At 44.6% G+C, this 26873-nt stretch overlaps 1 protein-coding gene across 1 annotated transcript; it reads right to left on the reverse strand.

Annotated features, from left to right (window-relative positions):
• Positions 1–1443: 1443 nt before the first annotated feature.
• On the reverse strand, positions 1444–26873 carry SLC38A8 (solute carrier family 38 member 8). Its single transcript, XM_070953139.1, has 10 exons — positions 26685–26873; positions 22672–22870; positions 19803–19956; positions 17800–17904; positions 14045–14096; positions 12720–12834; positions 10792–10939; positions 8899–9095; positions 4733–4784; positions 1444–1546 (listed from the first exon to the last, which is right to left on the reverse strand). Exons 1-10 carry the CDS (start codon positions 26871–26873, stop codon positions 1444–1446), a joined length of 1314 nt encoding a protein of 437 aa, XP_070809240.1.

A 26873-nucleotide genomic window follows, 5' to 3' on the forward strand; every position in this document is an offset into this window, starting at 1 on the left:
AAATCCTTCTGTTCCCCACCATCCAGTCAGAGCTGAAGAAGCTTCTTGGATGAGAATTGAAAAGTCTTCAAAAGAAAAAGCAAAAAGTCCAGTTGCCTCTTGAAAAAGCACCTTTGGGACAGCCATGACCTGAATGACTGACGATCTCTATAGACGCACATTTGTATGATTGTTGGATCGGGGTAAAATGCTCCCGGTTCGGACCAGATCGCCTGATCCGGTAGCGATGGCAGCGGGTGGTTCGGAGAACCAGTAGCAAAAATCCCTGTGGCCCCCGCCCCCATGCCCAGCTGAGCTGCATGATCATCAGAGGCTTTTTTTTTTTTTTACTTTTAAAAGCATTTTTTCTACTACCTCTTCTGACAAAAGAAATGCTTTTAAAAGTTAAAAAAAAGGCCTCTGATGTTCGCGCGGCTCAGCTGGGATCGTCAGAGGCTTTTCAAAGCATTTTTTTCTGCAACCTCTTGGCCGAAGAAGTGGTAAAAAAAATGCTTTGAAAAGTCTCTGACGATCCCAGCTGAGTTGCCTGATCGCCAGAGGCTTTTCAAAGCATTAGAAAAAATGCTTTGAAAAGTTTAAAAAAAAAAAAAAGTTGGCTACGCACACCCAGTCACATTACCCCTCCCCCACCAAGCCATACCCACAGAGCCGGTAGTAACAAATTTTACATTTCACCACTTGTTAAGTGAGTTTTGCCCCATTTTACAACCTTTCTTGCCATGGTTGTTAAGCAATTTCACCCCTGTGCTGGATGCTGCAATCAGTCATACAAGTGAGCTGCCAGGAATCTAAATTTTGCTCAGGTCACTACAGCGGTAGGGCAACAGTCATAAGTTTGAGTTTAGTCATATAACTGACTTTTTAGGAAGCTGTTATTAATTGAAACCATCATTAAACAAACTGTCATTAATTGAAGACTGTATGTAATGTGCAATAAAATCTGCCCAGCACCCCTGTTAAATATCCATAAGAATATTTAAAAACAGCTCCATCCAACAAGAGACATGACTAACACGTCACTTTTATTAACAATACCAGATTGATAAAATGTGAGTATGAGTTAAATTATAACCAGCATAGTAAAATCTCAGTTTAAGGGGCCATTTAAGGAACGGGGTGGGGGTGGGGGGTTCTGTCACTGCCATTTCTTTTCCATGATGTCATTTTCACTACATTGGCACCATTGTGTATAATGATGCAATTGATGTGAATGTTACAGTGTAAATCACTGCAAAGGAAATAGCATGAATTGTCCGGATTATTTGCAAATGCCGGTGCTGAAATTCTTAGGCAATTCTTTGCTTCCAAAGAACTGCTAAAATTAACCCCGTTCAACTGAGATTTTACCGCATCTGTCAGTGACACGGAGCATTGCATCACAATAGTCCAGTTGTGAAGAAGAGCGTCTCTTAGAGGCAACATCACCTCGCCTGATGACTTTGGCTAGAGTTTGTGCAATAGGACCATGACGGCAGATGCTGTGCTTTGCCCAAAGATGAAAGCTCCACAAAAGACGGTGATGATTCCCCAGGCAATTAGGCAGGACCTGCAAGGAAGTGGGGAAAAGAGGCCGTATTGCACATATTGTTGTGGCCTATCGGCCACCGGCCCCTCCAATAGCGGAATCGGAGGAGGAGGAGGAGGCATGGGAGTCGGGATCAGCATCAAGGCAACCTGGGAGCTCCGAGGGGGAAGAGGGAATGGAGCTGGCAGAGAGAGAGAGAGAGAGAGAGACAAAGGCAGAGCCTGGGTTGTCCGTCAGCCCTCAGATGGAGAGTCAACAGCCCCCAGGTCTGGAGGTGGCTGATGAGGAAGAGGAGGAACAGCTGGGTCCAGTGCCTGACGCGCAGATGCACAGAAAGCAGAGGAGAGGAGAGCAGTGGAAATCTATGGGCCGGTCCTCGGGATGGAAGAGCCACCGCTGCTAGCGAAGCCCCACCCTAGCTCTGGGGATAAAAGGCAGGGGGCGGAGATGAATAGGTGTGGCAGACAACTATTCATCTCCCTGCCAGACAAACTTGTTAGCCTGCGTTGAGAGAGAACCTATTTGCTGGGGCTGCTGGCACTCCTATTAAAGGAATTATTGATTTAAATACAGAGGTTTTGTCGTGTTTGGAGAGCTGGGTCAGAACACATGTCTTCTATAAAACCTGGATGAAGATCCAGCTTTTATAGAAATACCGGGACGTGTCAACCTGCAAAACTACCTCAGCTGAAGCCATGCTTACTTCTGCTTCATTTCTTGGTTGCCATTCAAGGGGGAGGAGGGAGCGCATGGGAGGGGAACTTGGGAATGTGGTGGCTCAGCCAGCTAGCCATAACATCTACCAGCCAGCGTGAGAACCAAGATATTGTGGTCTGCCAGCAGCCTGCGGAGCTGGCAGCGTAGTCGGACAGTGAGGAGGCTGGGGAGGACAACGGGCCAGTCCTGGAGTCTGGGGAAGGCTCAGATGAGGGCTCTGCGTCGGAGGCAGAGATGGGGCCAGGGCCATCTGGGAGCAATGTGCAGACCCCGGAGCCTCTGGAGGCTGACAGCAGAAAGGGAGAGGAACAGGAGGAGCCTGTTCCCAGTGCATGCATGCGAAGAGCTGCCAGAAGGCAAGAGCAGCTGAAGAAAAAAGGACAACTCAGGAGTAAGGCCAGGAGATGATTGGCCACTCCCATAAGGCTTAAAAGAGCAGCAACGAGTCATTGGGTTCTTTGTAGAAAAGCACCGTTGATTTCAGCGTCTCTTGAACTTTGTGGGGGTTTTGCCAAGAAAAGCCTTTGGCAGGTTGCCAAAGACATCAAAGGTTGGTGATAAGGCCGTAGGACTGGTTATGAAGAATTTGTTTTGGACTAAGCCGAGAATGAATTAATTCCCAGCTGTTTTAATAAAATAAGTTTGTTCAGGACTGAATTGTGTTGGGCAATCACTATGTGGGCCTCGGTCACAACACAAGGTCATGTCAATGGACACCTGTTGAAGTTGAGCGAGAATCTACATCTGGACTGATTGGCCCATTTGACCTGAGAGGCAAAGGGGGGTGGGGAGATCTCATTCTTTTAACTATCTATAAGTGCGGGAATAATTTAGAGCTAGTTTCACCTTTCTAAGTGCCGATATGATGTACTCAATAAAGGATCTCTTGAACTTGAACAAAGTGTCAGAGTCCTGACCGAGTTGACAGGATGCTCGGAACAATGACAGGACGTTCATTTAAAAATAAATTTTATTTTTTTTCCCTATTAAAATTGGTTGCTGCTTGCCCAACAAGTCCCTTTGGCAAAATGGGCGGATAAGCCAGGGGTGAAATGCTCCTGGTTCGGACCGGATCACCCAATCCGGTAGCGATCGCAGCGCGAGGCTCGGCCCACCCACCCGGTTGTTGTTACTTCCTGGTTTTAACCAGGAAGTAATGTTTTGTACCCTCTGCGCATGCACAGAATGTTTCACTTTTTTGCTTTTAAAAGTAAAAAAAAAAGGCTCTGACGATCACAGCTGTGCATCGCGATCGTCACAGCCTTTTTTTTTTTTACCTTTTAAAAGATTTTTTTACAACCTAGTTGGGCGAATAGGTTGTAAAAAAAATGCTTTTAAAAGTAAAAAAAAGATCGCCCCAGCTGATCTCTCCCACCCACGTGCGCTGTTCTACTTACCCCATGCTTCCTTTTGGTGTACACTGCACGCGCACGCACACACCTCGCATTTGGTGCGTGGTGCGCAATGCGCATGCATGCTGCAGTGCGCATTTGGCATGCAGCGCGCTTGCGCAGCCAGCGAACCTGGTAGTAAACCAGTTCAGATTTCACCACTGGAATAAGCCTCTCTTAACGTTTTTGCAAAATGTTGCCAGCTGCTGTGATCACGACTTTCTCGGCTTCAGGATTCTTCCCAGCTGAAGCTTTGCAAAAGCACGTAGCCAGGGGTGGGTTCTAAATTTTTTTACTACCGGTTCTGTGGGTGTGGCTTATTTTGAGGGCGTGGCTTGATGGTCATGTGACAATTCTTTAGGATTTAGCAGAGGTACTGGTCTACCAGGCTTTTAACTGCTTGCAGAGCTGTACCGGTCTACAGCTGTTCTTGGAACGTCCTGGTCTACTCATTCGTTTTTGGAGGCATTGGTCTACTCATTTGTTTTGGGAGGCACCGGTCTACTCATTTGTTTTGGGAGGCACCGGTCTACTCATTTGTTTTTGGAGGCACCGGTCTACCCATTTGTTTTTGGAGGCACTGGTCTACTGCCACACTGCCTTTTAACACTGATCAGCTGTAGGGCGGCCCTTTGAAGCCCCGCGACAAGAGTTTAAACAGTTTTTTTTCCTTCTAGCCGATCAGCTGGGACTCGGGAGGCAGCAATAGATTGGGGGTGGGGCCAAATAAAAGGTAAGAATAACATGGGGGGGGCGGAGGGGGCAGCTCCCAAACAAAGAGAATCAGTTCGGTGACATCATATCATCATCGCTACCCGGCTCGGCCGAACCGGGCCGAACCAGAAGGAACTCACCACTGCACATAGCCTATGCAAAGGCTGTAAAAATGCAGCTGGAAGAATCATGAATCCATTTTGCACCTGGTCACACAATGAGGAAGCCGCTTTGCAGTAAGCGATGCGGATTGGCTTCAATCTATTTGATGCCTAAAAGTAGATGACCGATGAATGGAACCAGCCACTAATTCTAATGCAACTAAACTGTCCGTTCCTATTGTGCAGAAAAAAATTGGTTGAGGGGTTAGGGGTGGTAAACGTACTTGGTTCTTGGCCTGAAGGGCTCAGTCTCCATTGCAAACACCAAACACAAACCTGAGAAAAAATAGATAGCATTCAACATAAACAATTCCTTAAAGATCAGTGTTGGCGCAGTGGTTAGAATAAAGTATTGCAGGCTAATTCTGCCAGCTGCCAGCAGTTCGATCCTGAGCGGCTCGAGGTTGACTCAGCCTTCCATCCTTCCAAGGTGGATAAAATGAAGACCCAGATGGTTGGGGGCAAGAGGCTGACTCTGTAAACAGCTTAGAGATGGCTGGAAAGCACTGTGAAGCGGCATAGAAGTCAAAGTGCTATTGCTATCTTCCTTCCTTCCTTCCTTCCTTCCTTCCTTCCTTCCTTCCTTCCTTCCTTCCTTCCTTCCTTCCCTCCCTCCCTCCCTCCCTCCCTCCCTCCCTCCCTCCCTCCTTCCTTCCTTCCTTCCTTCCTTCCTGTTAGAATGCAGTATTGCAGGCTCACTCTGCCCACTGCCAGCAGTTCGATTCTCACTGGCTCAAGGTTGACTCAGCCTTCCATCCTTTCGAGGTGGATAAAATGAAGAGCCAGATTGTTGGGGGCAAGAGGCTGACTCTGTAAACAGCTTAGAGAGGGCTGTGAAGCAGTAGATTAAGTCTAAGGGCTATTGCTATCTTCCTTCCTTCCTTCCTTCCTTCCTTCCTTCCTTCCTTCCTTCCTTCCTTCCTTCCTCCCTCCCTCCCTCCCTCCTTCCTTCCTTCCTTCCTTCCTTCCTTCCTTCCTTCCTTCCTTCCTTCCTCCCTCCCTCCCTCCCTCCTTCCTTCCTTCCTTCCTTCCTTCCTTCCTTCCTTCCTGTTAGAATGCAGTATTGCAGGCTCACTCTGCCCACTGCCAGCAGTTCGATTCTCACTGGCTCAAGTTTGACTCAGCCTTCCATCCTTCCGAGGTGGATAAAATGAAGAGCCAGATTGTTGGGGGCAAGAGGCTGACTCTGTAAAACGCTTAGAGAGGACTGGAAAGCACTATGAAGCGATATATAAGTCCTATTGCTATTGTTTTTTTTTTCTTTAACTAATGAAGGTTTAAATCACATATGGAAGGTTTTAACCAAATCATATTTGGCTTCAAAACATTGTCGCGAATGTGTTTGAGGGGAAAGTGATCGTACCGCTCCATAATGCACTCTTTATTTTTTTTATGCAGAACAAAAAAAAACGCTCAGTAAATATACAATTAAAAATTCTAGTATAAAATAATAAAGAACAACTAAAATATATAATAAAATCCGGTCTGTTCATTATACATGGTCTGACTATACTAAAATTATAATCCCTAAACTGTGTGGCCCGTGGTAGGTTCAACAGTAAAAGGGAAAGGAGTAAGCAGTGCAAAGGGTTTGCCACAAATTGTTATATAACTTCGCTTTGGTAGAGAAGACACGTCTTTGCGATGAATCCCCAGTGCTGCTGCGTAGAATCTGTCCACCTGCGCTGTAGTTAATGCACTAATTAACTAATTAATTAATTAACTAATTAACTAATTAATTAACTAAGTAGAGCAGTGTTTCTCAACCTTGGTAGCTTGAAGATGGGTGGACTTCAACTCCCAGAATCCCCCAGCCAGCAACGCGTTGCTGGCTGGGGGATTCTGGGAGTTGAAGTCCACCCATCTTCAAGCTACCAAGGTTGAGAAACACTGAAGTAGAGTATTAACGTAATCTACGTCCAGTTCTGATTCGCCATGATACATAAATGATTCTGAGGCTCCAGAAAGAAGAGTAACGAAGATGATAAGAGGTCTGGATGCTAAATCGTATGATGAACGGTTGAGGGAACTGTGTCTGTTTAGACTAATGAAAAGAAGGCTGAGGAGAAACGTGATAGCCATCTTCCCATACTTGAAGGGCTGTCACAGAGAAGAAGGGATCGACGTATTCTCCAAAGCACCAGAGGACAAGACAAGAAGCAATGGGTGGAAGCTCATCAGAGGGAGATTCAGTCTGGAAATAAGGAGGAATTTCCTGACAGTAAGAATGATTAATCAGTGGAACAGCTTTCCTACTGGAGTGGTGGGTGCTCCATTGGAGAGGGAGAGAGAGATAGACTAGATAGATAATTAGATAGATAGATAGATAGATAGATAGATAGATAGATAGATAGATAGATATAGAGATAGATATAGATAGATTAGATAGATGATAGATAGATAGATAGATAGATAGATAGAGAGAGAGAGAGAGAGAGAGATAGCGATAGAGAGATAGAGAGATAGACTACCGTGTTTCCCCGAAAATAAGACCCCCCCTGAAAATAAACCTTTCCCCAAAAATAAGCCCTCCCCAAAAAATATTTAACTGCATGCACAGCCGGTCCCCGCCATTTCCTCTGGTTAGGGTTAGGGAGGCAGAGCTGGAAATCAGGTAAGACGACAAAAGGATCCCCATCTTGCTCCACGCACCCCAAAATAATAAAACCTCCCCAAAAATAAGGCCAAGCACTTATTTCGGGTTCAAAAAAATATAAGACAGGATCTTATTTTTGGGGAAACACGGTAGATAGAGAAAGAGAGAGAAAGAGAGATCAGATGTTGAGTCAATTCAGTTATTATTATTTTTTTTTTAATTTGATTTATATGCCGCCTTTCTCCGGAGACTCAGGGCGGCTTACAATGCGTTAAGCAACAGCCTTCATCCTTTTGTATATTTATACAAAGTCAGCTTATTGTCCCCACAAACTGGGTCCTCATTTCACCTACCTTAGAAAGGATGGAAGGCTGAGTCAACCTTGAGCCTTGGCGAGATTCGAACCCTGCAGTAATTGCAGGCAGCTGGTCTTAATAAGCTTAATAACAGGGTGCCTTAAACCCCTGTACTACCAAGGCTCCTTATTAGATAGAGACCTCCTTATCCGAAATATTTAGAAATAGAAATAGAATAACAGAGTTGGAAGGGACCTTGGAGGTCTTCTAGTCCAACCCTCTGCCCAAGCAGGAAACCCTACACCACTTCAGACAAATGGTTATCCAACATCTTCTTAAAAACTTCCAGTGTTGGAGCATTCACAACTTCCGGAGGCAAGTGGTTCCACTGATTAATTGTTCTCACTGTCAGGAAATTTCTCCTTAGTTCTAAGTTGCTTCTGTCCTTGATTAGTTTCCACCCGTTGCTTCTTGCTCTACCCTCAGGTGCTTTGAAGAATAGTTTGACTCCCTCTTCTTTGGGGCAGCCCCTGAGATACTGGAAAACTGCTATCATGTCTCCCCTAGTCCTTCTCTTCATTAAACTAGACATACCCAGTTCCTGTAATATATTTGTTTACACAATATATTTTTCTTATTAAACAAGGATGAGAAAGTTTATAACTGTTTATAGGCCCGTTATGTAAGGAGGGTTCATTTTATTTTTCTTTTCAACATCCAGCGAGGGTGGATTTTTTAAAATATGTTTAATGTAATTGTACGTTTGGGTCATTTTTCTGTACTTTTCTGTACACATTTTTTTTTCTTTTTTGTTGTTACTTCGATGTATGTTTTTTTTTCTGTTTTGTATTTTATTCCTATTGATAAAAGATAATATATTATGAATGAATGAATGAATGAATGAATGAATGAATGAATGAATGATGATGGATGAAAATAAACAAGAGATTGGACAACCATTTGTTGTCCAAGGAACCTGGATAGCTCAACAGACTAAAAAGCCTGTTATTAACATTCAGCTGTCTGCAATTATTGCAAGATCGAATCTCGCCAGGCTCAAGGTTGACTCAGCCGTCCATCCTTTCTAAGGTAGATAAATTGAGGACCCAGTTTGTGGGGGCAATAAACTGACTTTGTATAAAATATACAAAAGTATGAAGGCTATTGCTTAACACATTGTAAGCCGCCCTGAGTCTCCGGAGAAGGGCGGCATATAAATCAAATTAAAAAAAAAATAAAAATAAAAATTTGTCCGAGTTGACATAAGGACTTCTGCCTTGAACGGGGGGTGGACTTGAAGACCTCTAAGATCCCTTTGAGCCCTAGGATTCTGTGATTCAATGGAAATCAGCAGACTGGTTATTTTTACAAAATAAGTCATCAGGCAAGTTTTCGCATCCTGACCAGCTGCTGCTACCCCCTCCCCCCTTCCCTCCCTCCTCCCTTGACGGTCAAACTCTTTAACGATTCCCAGGAGAGAAAAGACACATGGACCTACCTGGAAAAATGAAGATGAAGAAGGCCCCAATGCCTCCAATGACGCTGACCACTTCGCTGATGTCAGGTACACACAGGGCAATGATGAGGGTGATTACTACCCAGGCAGTGGTCAGCAAAATCCGTATACATTTCTCATTGGTTTCCATCTGGATGCAGCCCTGCTTGGAGCCGAGGCACACATCTTGGAGGACCGACCTAAGAGACATATTGGTGCATTTATATAATGGCTCAAGAATCTGGTGATGCCTTAAACCAGTGTTTCTCAACCTTGATAGCTTGAAGATGGGTGGATTTCAACTCCCAGAAGTCCACCCATCTGAGCTAATGCTCATCTGTTTTAATAAAGTCTGTTTCTTTTTTGGAACTGTTTTGCATTTAATATCAACTACACAATACACAGGTTTTAAAGTGGCCAAGGTTGGACACCCCCCCACCCACATCTAGAGGAATAAATGGATTAATGTTTAAGGCAGTGTTTCTCAACCTTGGAAGCTTGAAGATTCTGGGAGTTGAAGTCCACAAGTCAAAATCGCCAAGGTTGTACCTCCCTGCTCTAAATACTTTCCCAGATAAGCTTTGACTTCCTCAGATTCCTTTAAACCCAGAAAAGTGAATATTATCAACCACGACGGAGTGGTCTTTAAAAGAGGAACTGTTGGTCCTTGAAGACAGGAAACACAACTGTGAATATCATCTCCAGCAGGGGGAGATGGCTTGGTGGGCTGGCATGGCTTGGTGGGTGTGGCTTGGTGGGCGTGGCAGGGGAAGGATACTGCAAAATCTCCATTCCCACCCCATTCCAGGGGAAGGATACTGCAAAATCCCCATTCCCTCCCCACTCCGGGGGAAGGATACTGCAAAATCTCCATTCCCACCCCATTCCAGGGGAAGGATACTGCAAAATTCCCATTCACTCCCCACTCCAGGGGAAGGATATTACAAAATCCCCATTCCCTCCCCACTCCAGGGGAAGGATACTGCAAAATATCCATTCCCTCCCCATTCCGGGGGAAGGATTCTGCAAAATCTCCATTCCCTCCCCACTCCAGGGGAAAGATACTGCAAAAGAGCCTTGGTAGTACAGTGGTCTAAAGCACCCTGTTATTAAGACCAGCTGCCTGCAATTACTGCAGGTTCAAATCTCGCCAAGGCTCAAGGTTGACTCAGCCTTCTATCCTTTCTAAGGTAGGTAAAATGAGGACCCGGTTTGTGGAGGCAATAAGCTGACTTTGTATAAATATACAAAAGAATGAAGGCTGTTGCTTAGCGCATTGTAAGCCGCCCTGAGTCTCCGGAGAAGGGCGGCATATAAATCAAATTTAAAAAAAAAATCCCCATTCCCACTCCATTCCAGGGGAAGGATACTGCACAATCTCCATTCCCATCCCACTCCAAGGGAAGGATATTGCACAATCTCCATTCCCACCCCACTCTGGGGCCAGCAAGAGGTGGTATTTTCCGTTTCTCCGAACCGCTCAAAATTTCTGCTACTGGTTCTCCAGAACCTGTCAGAACCTGCTGGATTTCACCCCTGATCTCCAGCTTCATTGTCAGCTTACATTAACAAATCTTGCAAGACTGAAAGTATTCCTCTCTCCCCCCTCTCCTTATACTCTCTGAAAGACTAGGGAGGGTCACTTCAGGAACTCTTCCCATGCCCTCCCTCCTTCTGGGGGACGAGACCACTTTTACATCCCAGTTGTCCCAAGAACTTCCTACTGTCTCCCAAAAGATCTTGACAGCAACTCAAGTCTTTTGCTGGTTCTCCTCGATGAATAAAAAGACTGTGTGTGGTGACCCAGTTTTGAGAAAACGTCAAACCGTTGGGTTTTTCTGAAACAGACTTTAACACTTCTGAATGTCCTAGAAACTGTTATTTTTTGCTTCTCACCTTCCTAGGAAAAGGACTATCGGGTAGATGGTGATAATGGAGATGCCAAATAACAGCCGGGCTACAATAACCATCACATCATTTCCAGGGTAGGACATTAGGATATCCGCCGCGACATCAGCTCCAAATGTTAAGTAGCCGTACAAACCTGGCAGGAAATAAACCATGAGGTTATAACTAGACGATCTGTGATCTGATGCCTCATCGTTTCAGAAAAATTTCCAATGCAAATAAATCTCTGGTCTTCTGCCCGTTTATAATATATAATAATATATAATACTGTGTTTTCCTGAAAATAAGACCCTGTCTTATATTTTTTTGAACCCCGAAATAAGCCCTTGGCCTTATTTTCGGGGCGGTCTTATTATTTTGGGGCACGTGGAGCAAGACGGGGCTCCCCTTGCCGTCTTACCTGATTTCCAGCTCTGCATTTAAATATTTTCAGGGAGGGTTTATTTTCGGGGGGAGGCTTATTTTAGCGCATGTGCTCAAAAGCCTGATTGGGCTTATTATCAGGGGATGTCTTATTTTCGGGGAGACAGGGTATATTATATATTATATACAGTACGCTGTTTCCCCAAAAATAAGACCCAACCAGAAAATAAGTCCTAGCATGATTTTTCAGGATGCTCATAATATAAGCCCTATCCCCCAAAATAAGCCCGTTAAGATTGTCAGCCAGATGGATGCATTTAGTACCATATTTCCCCAAAATAAGACCCAATTGGAAATAAGTCCTACCATGATATGTTCGTAATATAAGCCCTATCCCCAAAATAAGCCCCAGTTAAGACTGTCAGCCAGATGAATGCATTTAGTACCGTATTTTCCCAAAAAATAAGCCCTAACCAGAAAATACAGCCTAATGCATTTTTTGGAGCAAAAATTAATGTAAGACACAGGGAAACATGATATTATATAATATAATATATAATAACTCTCCACTTTTGGTAGGGATTTCCTCCTTGATGGTTCTCTGATTAATCAAGGAAGTGGTTAATCAAATTGGCAACTATATGTAAATGGGCAGCAAATTCCACATGCACACAAACACAAGATGTTAACTAGTTTGACAATGAATTATCTACCAAGCTCAGAGACCACTAAAAACTCCACTAGCTTAGTTATTTGGGTGAAAGAAAATGTATGGCAAACTCTTAAACTTCTAAACCCAAAAGAATTATTTGCCCACCAATGATTCTCACCAAGTTGCTTTTAGTGAAATTTCTTGAGGGGTTATAAGAATTCCAGCAAACTGGACTATTTCCCATCTAGGATCAATATATATCCCAATATCTATTTGTCAGATTTCAAGCGCTACGATGCTCAGGCTGCCTAGCCAGTAGTTGACTAGAATGGAGTGGCATTGAAATCCAGTCTGGTGCCGTCTGAACTTAGTTGTTTTCTTGCAGGCATTTCATTGCTCAAACCTGGGGTGAAATGTTACCAGTTTGCACCGGTTCGTGCAAACCAGGAGCGGCAGCAGTGGGTGGTTCGGAGAACCGGGAGCGGCGGCAGCACGCCCAGATGCCATTACTTCCTGGTTTTAACCAGGAAGTAACCTGTTTTTTACCTTCTGCGCATGCGCAGAAGGGTTTGTGCATGCGTAGAGGGCCCAAGCGCGCACATCATGCGAGCGCACATGTGCACGGAGCGAGTGCGCAGCATGTGCACTTCCGAACTGGTAGGGAAGGTAAGTAGATTTCATACCCCGGCTTAAACTAGGTAATATCGTCAGTGCTGGCTTCACTAGCACTGAAGATGTTACTTAGTTTGGGTAATGAAACATCTGCAAGAAAACTACCAAGCTCAGAGAACATCCCCTCACGTCAACCTTGAGCTACAAATATTCTCCTTTATTAGTACCTTCTGAGGGTACCAGATGTGAAAAGTTTCTTCTCTGACGGAGAACGTTACGAGAAAGATACCTGTCAGGGAGTATATAAACAGACAGAAGAGCATGGACATCACAGAAACCAGCACCCAGTGGGACAATCTCTTATCGCTCAGGCTGCAGTAGATGGCCACACAGGCTTCATGACACTGGAAGGCAAACACAAAGCACTGGAATTCAAAGCAGAGCGCTAAACATCCTGCCTGCCCAGAACTCACTGCATTGACTTCTTCCTCACTTCACATCCCTAAAGCTGTCGATGTTCTAGTTAGTAGTACAATATTACCAGAGAAGAAGCTATGCAAGATTAGGTAAACAACTCTTAATGCCTTTTTGGCAATGTTGTTACAGTGGGCTTTGGCACTTAGATCTTTAGAAATGAGTACTCCAAGGTCCTTGACAGATTGATCTACAAGGTCATGTCCATCTAATTTGTATTTTTTGTGTTGAGATATATATCTATCTATATCTATATCTATATCTATATCTATATCTATATCTATATCTATATCTATATCTATATCTATATCTATATCTATATCTATCTATCTATCTATCTATCTATCTATATATATATATATATATATATATATCAACACATATATATTTGGTATATAGATAGATATATATACCAAATACATTTTACTGATAAATAAAGGGAGACTGGTATAGATCTATTTCAAGCTTCTTAGCTCTCATCAGCCAGCCTTACCCTTACTTGGATTCGAACCTGGGCTGCCTGCATGTTAGGCAGTTGTATTAACCACTGAGTCACAAGTTCTCCTCCCTTCATCAACCTGAGCCAGGGGAAAGATTAAGTGTTTTACCGAGACACCTGGTCTACTCCAACATGTGGGAGTAGCAGAATGCTCTCTCCCACATGTTGGAGTAGACCAGTGTCTCGGTAAAACACTTTATATATATACATATGTGTGTGTGTGTGTCTGTGTGTGTGTTTTCCTCTAGCCAGGTTTTCCCTACGTAACCAAGGTTATATATATAACCTTAAGGTATATATATATATATATACATTATAGGTATATATATATATATATATATATTCTGACATATAGTTAAAGTCTTTTTGAAGGGTAGTTGCATTGTCGGTGGTGCTTAACATATCTCAAGACTTCTCAATTTCCTGATTTTGAAGTAAACAAGGAATGGGGAATCAATGACAAAGTTACTCTTTTTCTCCTGATAGTAAAAAAAGGTACACTTACATCTAAGTTATTGCATCCTCAGAGATACCTATAACTTTAAGTGTCCTTTTGCAACGAGGATGGACAAAGGATATGGATTAGCTCCCATATCTCCTTCACCCTTTAAGGAAAAAAGGGAAAATATTCACTTTATTACCTGAAATCCGAAACAGATGGTTGGGACAACGCTGAACATGGAGGCCCAAGAGCTGTGCGATTGAAAAACAAAACAAGGATGTACATTATGAAGGTGCCTGCCATTGGTCTACATGGAAACGGCCAAATAAATCAGAGTCTATTGGCTATCTAGGTAGGAAAATACCCTGAAAGATATTTAAAGAATGCATCTCCTCCCCCGTTGTAGATTGGCTTCTTCCTTAGTCACCTTTCTGCATTTCAATGTTAATATTTATCTTTTTAAAGTGTACGTTGTCATTTTTATCTCGTAATCCACTTAGCGAAGCTTGATGATAAGATGGGCAGCATAGACATTTAATAAAAATATAAGTAAATAAAAGAACATTTGGGTGCCCCCGTCCCATCATCTTGCCTTGCCACCTGTCAGAAATGGTGTAGGGCTGTGATGGCGAATCTATGGCATGTGTGCCACCTGTGGCATGTGGACCCATATCAGTAGGCATGTGAACTCAGCTCTGGAGTGCAAGGAGAAGAGAAGAAGAAGGAGAAGGAGAAGGAGAAGGAGAAGGAGAAGGAGAAGGAGAAGGAGAAGGAGAAGGGAAGGGAAGGGAAGGGAAGGGAAGGGAAGAGAAGAGAAGAGAAGAGAAGAGAAGAGAAGAGAAGAGAAGAGAAGAGAAGAGAAGAGAAGAGAAGAGAAGAGAAGAGAAGAGAAGAGAAGAGAAGAGAAGAGGGAAGGGGAAGGGGAAGGGGAAGGGGAAGGGGAAGGGGAAGGGGAAGGGGAAGGGGAAGGAGAAGAGCAGAGAAGGAGAAGAGCAGAGAAGGAGAAGGAGAAGGAGAAGGAGAAGGAGAAGGAGAAGGAGAAGAGAAGGAGAAGGAAAGAGAAGAGAAGAGAAGAGAAGAGAAGAGAAGAGAAGAGAAGAGAAGAGAAGAGAAGAGAAGAGAAGAGAAGAGAAGGAGAAGGAGAAGGAGAAGGAGAAGGAGAAGGAGAGAAGAGAAGAGAAGAGAAGAGAAGAGGGAAGGGGAAGGGGAAGGGGAAGGGGAAGGAGAAGAGCAGAGAAGGAGAAGGAGAAGGAGAAGGAGAAGGAGAAGGAGAAGGAGAAGGAGAAGAGAAGAGAAGAGAAGAGAAGAGAAGAGAAGAGAAGAGAAGAGAAGAGAAGAGAAGAGAAGAGAAGAGAAGAGAAGAAAAGGAGAAGGAGAAGGAGAAGGAGAAGGAGAAGGAGAAGGAGAAGGAGAAGGAGAAGAGAAGAGAAGAGAAGAGAAGAGAAGAGAAGAGAAGAGAAGAGAAGAGAAGAGAAGAGAAGAGAAGAGAAGAGAAGAGAAGAGAAGAGAAGAGAAGAGAAGAGAAGAGAAGAGAAGAGAAGTTGGAAGGGACCTTGGAGCAGTGGTGGATTTCAAAAATTTTTACTACCGGTTCTGTGGGTGTGGCTTGGTGGGCGTGGCTTGGTGGGCGTGGCAGGGGAAGGATACTGTAAAATGTCCATTCCCACCCCACTCCAGGGGAAGGTTACTGCAAAATCCCCATTTCCTCCCAATCAGCTGGGACTCGGGAGGCAGAGAATAGTTGAGGGTAGGGCCAGTCCGAATTTTTACTACCAGTTCTCCGAACTACTCAAAATTTCCACTACTGGTTCTCCAGAACTGGTCAGAACCTGCTGAAACCCACCTCTGATGTGTGCGCCGGCCAGCTGATTTTCGGGCCTTCTGGGACCACCAGAAGTAGGGAAACAGGCTGTTTCCGGCCTCCAGAGGGCCTCCAGGGGGTGTAGGGAAGACTGTTTTCACCCTCCCCAGGCTCCTAGAGAGGCTCTGGAGACTGGGGAGAGTAAAAAATAGGCCTACCGGGCACACCATGCCATCGTGTGCCAAAAGCAGGGGGAGCACTAGGGGGGTGTTTCGCGTGCATGCGTGGGAGGCAGGGCGCATATAATTATGGGTTTGGGCACACACACACGTGATACGCCCCCACACACACTCCCCACGCTTTTGGCATGTGATGGCAAAAAGGCTAGCCATCACTGGTGTAGGGTCTTCTGCTTGGGAAAGCTGCGGGGTGGGGTTGGACTAGATGACCTACAAGGTCCCTTCCAGCTCTGTTAATCTTTTATTCTTATCTAAGTTGGTCAGGCAGAAAAGCAGTGCCAGGTGGTGAGGGAATAAATCTGTTTTCTCTGGCAATACCATTCACTTCATTTCCCCCCCCCCCATTTTTTTTTAATTTTAAAAACAAACTTTATTCAATATAAAAAGATAAAAAATTGTACAAAACGTTCTTAGCTCTACAAAAGAAAGTACAATTGTAAGTTGCAAAGATACTAAAAACTAACAAACAGGATTGTCTATCTATATTTGAACATGTAAATACATATATACATTAACCTTTATTTCTTAATGCCGGTGTAAATTTGTTATCCTTAATTTCTTACTATATTTGACTTTAGGTTTTTTTTTCCATCGATTGATCCATTCATACCATCTGTCCCATATTTTGTAATACTGTGAGTCTTCCTTGTTGTTTAATTTTAAAGTTAATCTATCCATTTCTGCACATATGAATATTTTTTGGATTATTTGTTGCTCTGTTGGCAACTGTTCTAATTTCCAGGATTGGGCTAGGGTTAATCTAGCCGCCGTAATTATATGTAATGTGATGTATTTTATTTCTTTTCTACTACTTTTTTTAAGTATGCCTAATAAAAAAAATTCAGGTTTTAGGTCAATCTCTTCTTCTGTTATTTCTGTTATCCATATTTTAATTTTCATCCAGAATTTTTTAATTTTTGGGCAAAGCCACCAAAGATGATTAAAGGTTCCCACATTAAGAAGATCCGTGATCAACACATCTGGACATTTTATCCAGTTTGCTCCCAGGGAAGATAATCATTATGATTGATAAGAATAATACTGCCTAATACTGCAGTCACCCTGTTGGAGACCATGGCATCTCTTGGCACCTATGGCAGGGGGTGTCAAACTCAATTTCATCGAGGGCCACATCAGGGCTGTGGTGGACCTTGGGGCAGGGGTGGGTTCTTCTTACCTTTACTACCAGTTCGCAATGGGATCGCGTACATGCCTTGCTTCTGCACATGCGCAGATCGCTTCTGATGATGTCAGGGTCAGTGGGAGGAGCCTCCCGCCGGTTTTGCTACTGGTTCTATAGAACCGGTCCGAACCGGGGGCAACCCACCGCTGCCTTGGGGGCAGCGGTGGGTTTCACATTATGTTACTACCGGTTTGCACATCCGCCTGCCTTCCGTGTATGCGCCTGGCCTCAAAATGTACCTAAATAAGATGGCAAAGAGCCGAGACGGGTGGCCAGGGCCACCCACGATTTCCGCTACCAGTTCAGGCGAACCGGTCTAAACCGGCTGAATACCACCTCTGCTTGGGGGTCCAGGTGGGTGTGGCCGACTGGGTGGCTGTAGCCAACTGGGTGGGCACGGCCAGCTTGATGCCACTCACTGGGTGTGGCCAACTGGGTGGGGTGTGGCCAGCTTGGCATGTTTCCTCTTCGCATTGAGTAGACTGGGCTGAAGCCGGCCCTTTACATTTTCTAGGATGGTTCCAAGGGCCAGATCCGATGTGTTTGACACCTTTCTTTGATGCCCCTCACCTATGGGCTAGTTTGACCCCTAGGGCAAATGAGAAGCACTAGACAGGAGTTTCAGCAGCACTTTCTCAAGAGTCTCCTCACATAATCCCACGACAATGTATGACTTGCATCAAGGAGACTAATTCAAGTACAACTACGGGTGTCTATATATCCATACTTACCTAGCAGAATGGAGACGTTCCTGCTTAACAGCGTGATTGGTTTGGAGATAATATTTCAGCACAATGACCAGCATCAGGTAGCAGGCAGCTAAAGTACCAAGGATACTGGAAAAGATGCGCAGAAAGAGCAAAATTGGACAGAGGCAAAAGATTCTGCAGGAAGTCCTCAAGAGGACCAACCTAGAACTGAAGAGATATTTCCTAACGGTGACAACAGTTAACAGTGGAACGCCTTGCCTCCAGAAGTTGTGGATGCTCCATCACTGGAGGTTTTAAAGAAGAGATTGGACAACCATCTTTTGATGGTTTGAAATGGTAAAGGGACTAGAAGATCTTTGAGGGGCTGCCCCAGAGAGGAAGGGGTCAACCTGTTTTCCAAGGCACCCGAAGGCCAGACAGGGAATAATGGATGGAAACTGATCAAGGAGAGATTCAACCTGGAAATAAGGAGAAATTTTCTGACAGTGAGAACAATCAACCGATGGAACAGAAGTTGCCTTCAGAAGTTGTGGGAGCTTCATCACTGGAGGCTTTCAAGAAGAGATTGGACTGCCATCTGTCGGAAATGGTGTAGGGTCTCCTGCTTGAGCAGGAGGTTGGACTAGATTACCTCCAAGGTCCCTTCCAATTCTGTTCTTCTGTTTAAAGGAAAACCTCCAAGGTCACTTCCAACTCTGTTCTTCTGTTATATGACTATAATGGAGCCTGCCCGTTAAGGTCGTAAATTTTGACGGTCGTAAAATGACCAATCCAATGCTATGATGTTTTTTGCAGCAGTCATTAAGCAAACACCACAGCTGTAAAGCTGCCACTGCTGCAGTCGTTGAGCAAAGGTCGTGGTCATTAAGCAAACCCTATGGGCACAACTTTGCTGAAAACCAGATGCCAGTGCCAGCCTTCAGCAAAACTATCACAAAATGAAGTCATGCGAATGCAGGAAGTGGTGGGTGCTCCATCACTGGAGATTCTCAAGGGAAGATTGGCAGCTATCTGTCTGGAAAGGTATAAGGTCTTCAGCAGGGGGTTGGATTAGAACAGGGGTCACCAATCTTTCGGACCTCAGGGATCAGTAAATTCAAAATTTTAAATCCTGCGGACCACTAATATGATCTGCCTAATGACCGGCTGGGTGGGCGTGGGTAGGTGGTCATGTGACTGGGTGGGCATGGCCAACTCAATGTCATTCATGTGAAGGGGTGCCTCGCCCCTCCCCTCCCAGCCACTCCTTGCCTCCCCGCCCAGGCTCCTTAGGGCCCCAACAGGAAGCAGTTGTTGGAGCTAAGCAGCCACCACGAGAAAGAGTTGGCAAAACAGCTCAGTTCAAATTGGATCTGACCGAGAAGGAGGCTCAGTAGAAGCACCTCACTGAGGACTAGGAGCATAGGCATTCCAAGCAGAGGGAAGACCTGTGGGAGTGCAAGGCCAGGTACTGATGCTGGAGGCTCAGCAGGCTGAGATGGTCAGCCAGTTCCAGGCCACGATGCAGTCCCACTGGAACGAGGCCCTCCGGCTCCTTGCCACCAGCGGCTCTTCCCTCCAGCCTTTGCCCACAGCCCTGCACCAGGAAGCTAAAACAGACCCCAAGTCGGAATTTCTGCCCCCCTCCAACCCACACAAAAAGACCCCGAGGGGGAGACTCTACAGCAACACAAACGTTCATTGCACGTATCTGTCCCAGGGGCCGTAGTTTGAGGACCCCTGATTTAGTGCAATATAAATAATGCAAATAATTTTTCTGTGGACCACCAAAATTTTCTCATGGACCACCAGTGATCCACGGACCACCAGTTGGTGACCGCTGGACTAGAAGACCTCCCAACCCTATTATTCTATATTCTGTGCTCTTGTTTTGCACCTTACTCTGTCCAACCAGGGTAAAACCCATATTCTGTTTCACTTCCTCCCAAAACATACCCGGGATGTAAATCAGATCCAAGTTGGAGTTAGACTTAATCCCTGACGGGCCCCAGTTCCAAAAATGGGCCCTTTGAACTCTGTCTTACCTTGTATATTTTTGGAAGCCAATTTGTCTTGGGATGGAGAGCGGGAAAATCACCAGGAGGCACAAGGTAGACAAGGTGAAACGCTGGTCGATAAACCAGGGCTGGCGAAAAGTGTCTCCGTGCAGGGTTTCGTTGAGGGAGAAAGAATCGCATACTGGAAAAGAGTTAGAAGAGGGCAGGGTTAGAAGAGGCAGGAAATGAATCCAGTGGTGAAATCCACATTTTTTTATTACCAGTTGTGTGGGCGTGGTTTGGTGGGCGTGGCATGGCTTGGTGGGCATGGCATGTCTTGGTGGGCGTGGCAGGGGAAGGATATTGCAAAATCTCCATTCCCACCCCACTCTGGGGCCAGCCAGAGGTAGTATTTGCCAGTTCTCCAAACTGCTCAAAATTTACGCTACAGGTTCTCCAGAACTTGTCAGAACCTGCTGGATTTCACCCCTGAATGTATCCGAAGTTTGTCTTCTTCTGCTTTGTTTTTTTTAACGTACAGGCAGTCCTCGGTTTATGACCAACCACTTAGCAATCATTCTAAAGTTACATCATACCACGAAAAAGGTATTTGGGACCCTGATTCAAAGTTCTGACTTGTGCACCCTAACTCTAACCCACATCCTCAGTCATGTGATCACATTTTGGGCATTCAGCAACCGGCCAGCATTTTTGGCCATTGGAAGTATCTTGCAGTCACATGACCTTGATTTATGTTGGTTTTTTTCCCCAAAAAAACTGATGTTTACTTCCAGTTTTCTGGGGAAAATGCCCCCTAGCAAACAATAGGTTTTCTTAACACCTATTACAAAAAAGGTAATAAAATCCCACATAGTCACATGTGTTACCCAGTTAAAAATGGACATGACCTACGATTGTACCAGGGATGAAATTCAACAGGTTCTAACAGGTTCTGGAGAACCGGTAGCGGAAATTTTGAGTAGTTTGGAGAACCGGCAAATACCATCTCTGGCTGACCCCAAAGTGGGGTGGGAATGTAGATTTTGCAGTATCTTTCCCCTGGAGTGGGGTGGGAATGGAGATTTTGCAATATCCTTCCCCTGCCATGCCAACCAAGCCACGCCCACAGAAGCAGTAGTAAAAAAAAATTGAATTTCACCACTGAATTGTACCTCTTTTTATGGTTAGTATTTTGACTGTTGGAATTGAAGTCATGCACCATTGATGATTTCAATTGCTCCCATGGAATCTTACTTTGATTCAGGACTTTCACAAGCTTATCAGAAGACAAGCTGGCATGGTCCTCACCAACCTCAATAACTCCCCAAAAAAGAACTTCTAAGATAGGTGTGTCAAACTCAAGGCCTGCAGGATGGGGTGCTTAGATCTGGCCTATGGGGCCACCCTAGAAACAGGAAAGGACCAGCCTGCGGTGCCTCTGCCAGCAAAAATGGAGCTCAGGAGAGCTGTGCATGGCCTCCCTGAGCTCCGTTTTCACTGGCAGAGGACTGCAGGAGGCCGTCGCGGCCGAAAACGGAGCATTGATGAGTGACGTTGAGCTGGCCACGCCCACCCTGGCCACACCTGCCCCAGCCACGCCCACCACCCCGGTCCCCCAAGGTCAAACAGCCCTCAATGGAATCAAGTTTGAAAGCCCTGCTCTAAGGCCATAAGTCAAGTTGAACATTTTTTTTCTTCTGCACAGGTGGCCACATATCCAAGAAAATTTTATTTTCTAGCAATTCCTCTGGGGCTTACCATATTTTTTGGAGTATAAGTCGCTCCGGACTATAAGACTCACCTACGTTTTTTGGTGAGGAAAACAAGAAAAAGAAATCTGCCTCTGCCTCCCAGCAATTTAGCCTCCTTACAGCAAACAGCCTGCTTTACTTTCATTTTCGTTTTCAGCATAGCTTGATTAGCACAAGGGAAAAAAAAATCTGCTCCCAGCAATTTACCTCCTTGCAGCAAGCAGCAGAGGCCCACGCAGCAATAGGCAATGGCAATCCCTGCAGCCTGAAACAGCTGAGAGTCAGGAGGGACAATCAACTTGTCTAATTAGGCTGTGCTGAAGCTGAAATGGGCTGTTTCTTCTTGCTGCTTGCTGCAAGGAGGTAAATTGCTGGGAGGCAGAGACCAAAGGGTGGGGGCCGGCGGGTGGGCGGGGCTACATTCGATATATAAGACGCACCCAAATTTTCACCCCCTTTTAGGGGGGAAAAAGGTGCGTCTTATACTCTGAAAAATACAGTACGTAGGACACAGAGATAGTCCAGGAAATAAAGCTGAAGTCCAGGGTTGGTGCCTTGCAGCTCTCCAGATTCTTAGTAGATAAAAAATTGTATGTAAAAACAAAATGAATCAAGTCAGGGGAGATTTGAAACATCACTGGGCATGCCAGTTACTCCATGCACTCATTTTAGAATGGAGAACAAACTCTGTCTATGTGTGATTGATCATATTGACTTCTACTGTCCTGAATCTAATCCTTCTACGAAGCTTGGAAGAATTGCATCAGAGTAAACCAAGCACCTTAGGATATATGCTTTAAATCAGGGGTGTCCAACCTTGGCAAATTTAAGACTTGTGGACTTCAACTCCCAGAATTCCCCAACCACCATAGCTAGAGAACTTAAGACTTGTGGACTTCAACTCCCAGAATTCATGGCTGGCTGGGGAATTCTGGGAGTTGAAGTCCATAGCTCTTAAAGTTGCCAAGGTTAGACAACCCTCATTTAAATCATAACGTCTAGGGCTATCCCGGAGAGGCTGAACATTTTGGCGCAGAATGGCCAACTTCATAACTGAGTATTTTTTTCTGCTCAAAAAACCCTCCCCACCACCTCACCCAGCCAAAAAAAGACTGTCGAGTCCCAAAGCAGAGTTAGCAAATTCCAAGGGAATCCAGGAATCTCACATTTTTCTAGTTGATCTCCCATAACTCTGAGGAAGGCCACAGAGATCATGAAGAGGTTCAAGATGAAGCACACTTCGCAAAGCTTGCCCACAGCTGATCCACATATTTCTCTCACCACACCTTGGTAGGTTGTCTGAGTGCTGATGGAAGCTGCATAACCCAAGATTACTAAGCCGCTAATGAGGAATATCAAAGATCCCTGCCAGGAGAGACAAGAGAAGAAGACACTGAAGAGAAGTACTGTAGAAGCCAACTGAAAACAAGCCAATGAAATATGTCCCTGTCCATGGTGCTGAAGTCTAAGGAGTCTCTCTAAGAATTACCTTGGGTAGTCACTACTTGCATTTCTACAGAAGGTACATGGCAGACCTCTTACCATTGGCCCATCCACTTGATACATTAGACCAAGTTCACACAACTCATATTAGCCCAACATATCGTCCACATGTACATTCCATGTTATGCCCAAATCATCTATATTAACATGATGGCCCAATTCACCCAACAGATTAAGTCCATGACCAGGTTCCCCACAGAACCCCAGATCACAAATGTGTTTAGTCCAGTCTAGGCATGTGATGTAAACCAAGTTTTCATCCTTAAAGAGGGGATCAAATTGAGAGAACTGCTGCTGAGGATGTATTGCGCATTTTTTCCATTTGTCCTAAATTCTAGACCCTACAATTTGGATAAAAAGTGAAATTAATGTCACAGTTTACTTAGAGAATCATAGGGCCGGAAGGGATCTTGAAGGTCTTCTAGTCCAACCCCGTGCCCAAGGAAGGAGATTTTATTCCATTCTTGAGAAATGGCTGTTCATTCTTTTCTTGAAGACCTCCAGCGATGGAGCACCGACTACTTCTGGAGGCAAGCCATTTCCTGTTCTCACTGTCAGGAATTCCTCCTTAGAACTTGTAAGAAAAGAAAAAGCAAGAGAAACTTTGTCCTCCCTGGGACAAATTAATATGCAACAAATTAATAGGCTGTTGTTAACCACAGCTCCAGAAGGAAGAATGGATAAGTAAACTTTGACTCCAGTTTCATCCTCACAAAAACTCAGATAAAAAGCTTATGATGAATAATAACAATTGGCTTGAAAGTATGCTTCATCTGCCAGGGATGACAAGCTCATCTTTTTCTTTAGATGTTTGAGAAGGTTGGTTCTTGATTCTTACCAAGCAAGCTCTCAGGCAAAAGTGTCTATCAGAACGTAGCCAGCTTCAGAACGTGGGCATTGGCTGAATATTACAAAACAGTTTTCCATCAAAAGAAATAAGTAACCCAATCCTGCTTGAAGTTCAAATATATGATTTTCTTTACAAATTTACCAAAAAATTAGTAACACATGTTAAGGCTTAAATTTTCATGGACCAATGCAACTGTAAATTTATTAGCCTTTACTATGACACAAGACAAGCCATTTTGTTGATGCAACTAAATAGTGTGGAATTGGACACAAAAGGATCATATTCTTTAAAATGTGGAGAATTTGGATGCATGTATAACTTTCTCAGGATGTTTATATCGATGTATAAATCTCAGGACTTGTTTTTTACTTGCCTGCTGGTGGTGCTGTGTGGGTGTGAGAGAGAGAGACAGGGAGAGACAGAGAGAGACAGAGAGAGAGACACAGAGAGACAGAAAAAGAGACAGAGAGAGACAGAGACAGAGACACACAAAGACAGAGAGAGAGACAGAGAGAGACAGAGACAGAGAGAAACATAGAGACAGAAAGAGACAGACACAAACACACACACAGAGAGAGAGAGAGACAGAGACAGAGACAGAGACAGAGACAGAGACAGACACACACACACACACACACACAGGGAGATAGACAGAGAGAGAGAGACAGAGAGAAAGACAAAGAGAGACAGAGAGACAGACACACAGAGACAGACAGAGAGAGACAGAGAGACAGAAAGAGACAGACACAAACACACACACACAAAGAGACAGAGAGAGACACACACACACAGAGACAGACAGACAGACAGAGAGACAGAAAGAGAGACAGAGAGAGAGAGAGAGAGAGAAAGAGAGAGAGAGACAGACAGAGAGAGAGAGAGAGAGGGAGAGAGGGAGAGAGACCTCATCTGATGAGAAATTCAGAAATGGAAAAGACTGAACATGTTATTATGTTACATTGCTGGTTGCAATAAAGCTACCAAACAGCTGTGGATTTTAGATGGTCTCTCCCTCCCCCCCCCCATCTCCATCCTGGCCAATGCAGCTTTGGACATATTTTCACAATCTCCAGGAATGTTCCTTTTGTAGTGTAAAGGTTTTGACCACCTTAAACCTACTGAAAATCAAAAGCTACATTGCCCAAGGACATCAAGAAATCTTAAAATAATTTGAAATGTAGATTATTTTAAGAGAGATCCACTCCAAATTCCATTAAATTATAATTTTTTTTCCTCCTTTTCTTCTCATACCTAACTTTCCTTCTAGGGTTGTTCAAGTCAATGTTGTGGTTAAATAAAGAATAAACCATACACTGTGCTTTATGGGATATGGGAGGAACAGGGAAGGAACAGAACAGCACACGAATATAAATAATGCACCGTGGATTTAAATTATTCATCCTTAAATGAAGAGCCAGCATGCTTTTTCAATGCCCATTCTCCACTCTGAAGGGGAGAGCTCAGTTGAACCTATTTTTTCAAATGGCATAAAATAGCTTTTCATGTACAGGTGGGCTGTAGGAAGAGAAAGATGCTAAATCAGAACCAAGCACTGCTAGGCAAATACAGGTCATCCTCAATTTACAATCCCATTTAGGGCCAGAATTTCCATGGACAAGCCAGGCGGGGGTTTTATTTTATTTTTTTTTAATTTGATTTATATGCCGCCCTTCTCCAGAGACCCAGGGTGGCTTACAAGGCGTTAAGCGATAGCCTTCATACTTTTGTATATTTTATACAAAGTCAGCTTATTGCCCCCACAAACTGGGTCCTCATTTCACCCACCTTAGAAAGGATGGAAGGCTGAGTCAACCTTGAGCCTGGTGAGAATTGAACTCGCAGTAATTGCAGGCAGCTGGAAGCTAAATACTACCTTTAACAGTAGCATTCGTCTGCTGCGCCACTCAGGTTCAATGAGTCGCACCCGATTTCATGACTTTTGCCACAGGCATTAAGTGAATCACATGGTTGTTAAGCAGAACTGGCTTCCCCCACTGACTTTCCCCGTCAGAAGGTTCTACATGGTGACCGCATCACCCCAGAAGACTAAAACCTGCTGGTTCTCAAGTACCCGAATTTCGATCACGTGACTTTGGGGTTGCTGCAACAGTCATAAGGGTGAGGACCGACTGCAAGTCGCTTTTTTTCCCCAATGTCGATGACTTTGAACGGTCACTAAACAAATGCTTGTAAGTCAAGGACTACATGTAGCTGCATTTCTGTCAAAGGACCTCTCTAGTCTTCCGTCCTTAGGTTATTAGCAACCTGTGGAACTTACTTCCAAATCAACAGTTAGGACTGGATGACCCGAAATTTATCACTATTTATTCCATGAGGACAAGGTAGTCCAATCTACAAGAAATCTCAGGGTAGTCCAATCTGCAAGAGATCTCAGGGTAGTCCAATCTGCAAGAGATCTCAGCTATCCGATCTACAAAAGATCTCAGGTGGTCCAATCCACAAGAGATCTCGGGTATCCAATCCACAAGAGATCTCAAGTATCCAATCCACAAGAGATCTCAGGTATCCAATCCACAAGAGATCTCAGTGGTCCAACCTACAAAAGATCTCAGGTGGTCCAATTCACAAGAGATCTCAGGTGGTCCAATCCACAAGAGATCTCAGGTGGTCCAATCCACAAGAGATCTCAGGTGGTCCAATTCACAAGAGATCTCAGGTGGTCCAATCCACAAGAGCTCTCAGGTGGACAATCTACAAGAGATCTCAGGTGGTTCAATCCACAAGCGATCCCAGGTATCCAATCCTCAAGCAATCTCAGGTAATCCAATCCACAAGACATCTGGAGAACTTTCCGTTGGCACTTACCAGTTCCACGGAGATCGCTGGGGCCATTCCACCAGCTTTATTGAAGGCCCAGGGGAAGTTTAGGAGTCCAGCTCCCAGGGCAGATTTGAGCAAGATGAAGATGGCACCCGATGAGGAAAGCTGGCGGCTCTCAGACTCCAGAGATGGCTTTGCTAGCAAGCTGATGCTCTCTCTAGCCATCTCCTCCAT

The sequence above is a fragment of the Pituophis catenifer genome, unplaced genomic scaffold (assembly GCF_029215685.1).
Source record: "Pituophis catenifer annectens isolate HBS135680 unplaced genomic scaffold, rPitCat1.0.hap2 SCAF_13, whole genome shotgun sequence".
Classification (NCBI taxonomy): domain Eukaryota; kingdom Metazoa; phylum Chordata; class Lepidosauria; order Squamata; family Colubridae; genus Pituophis; species Pituophis catenifer.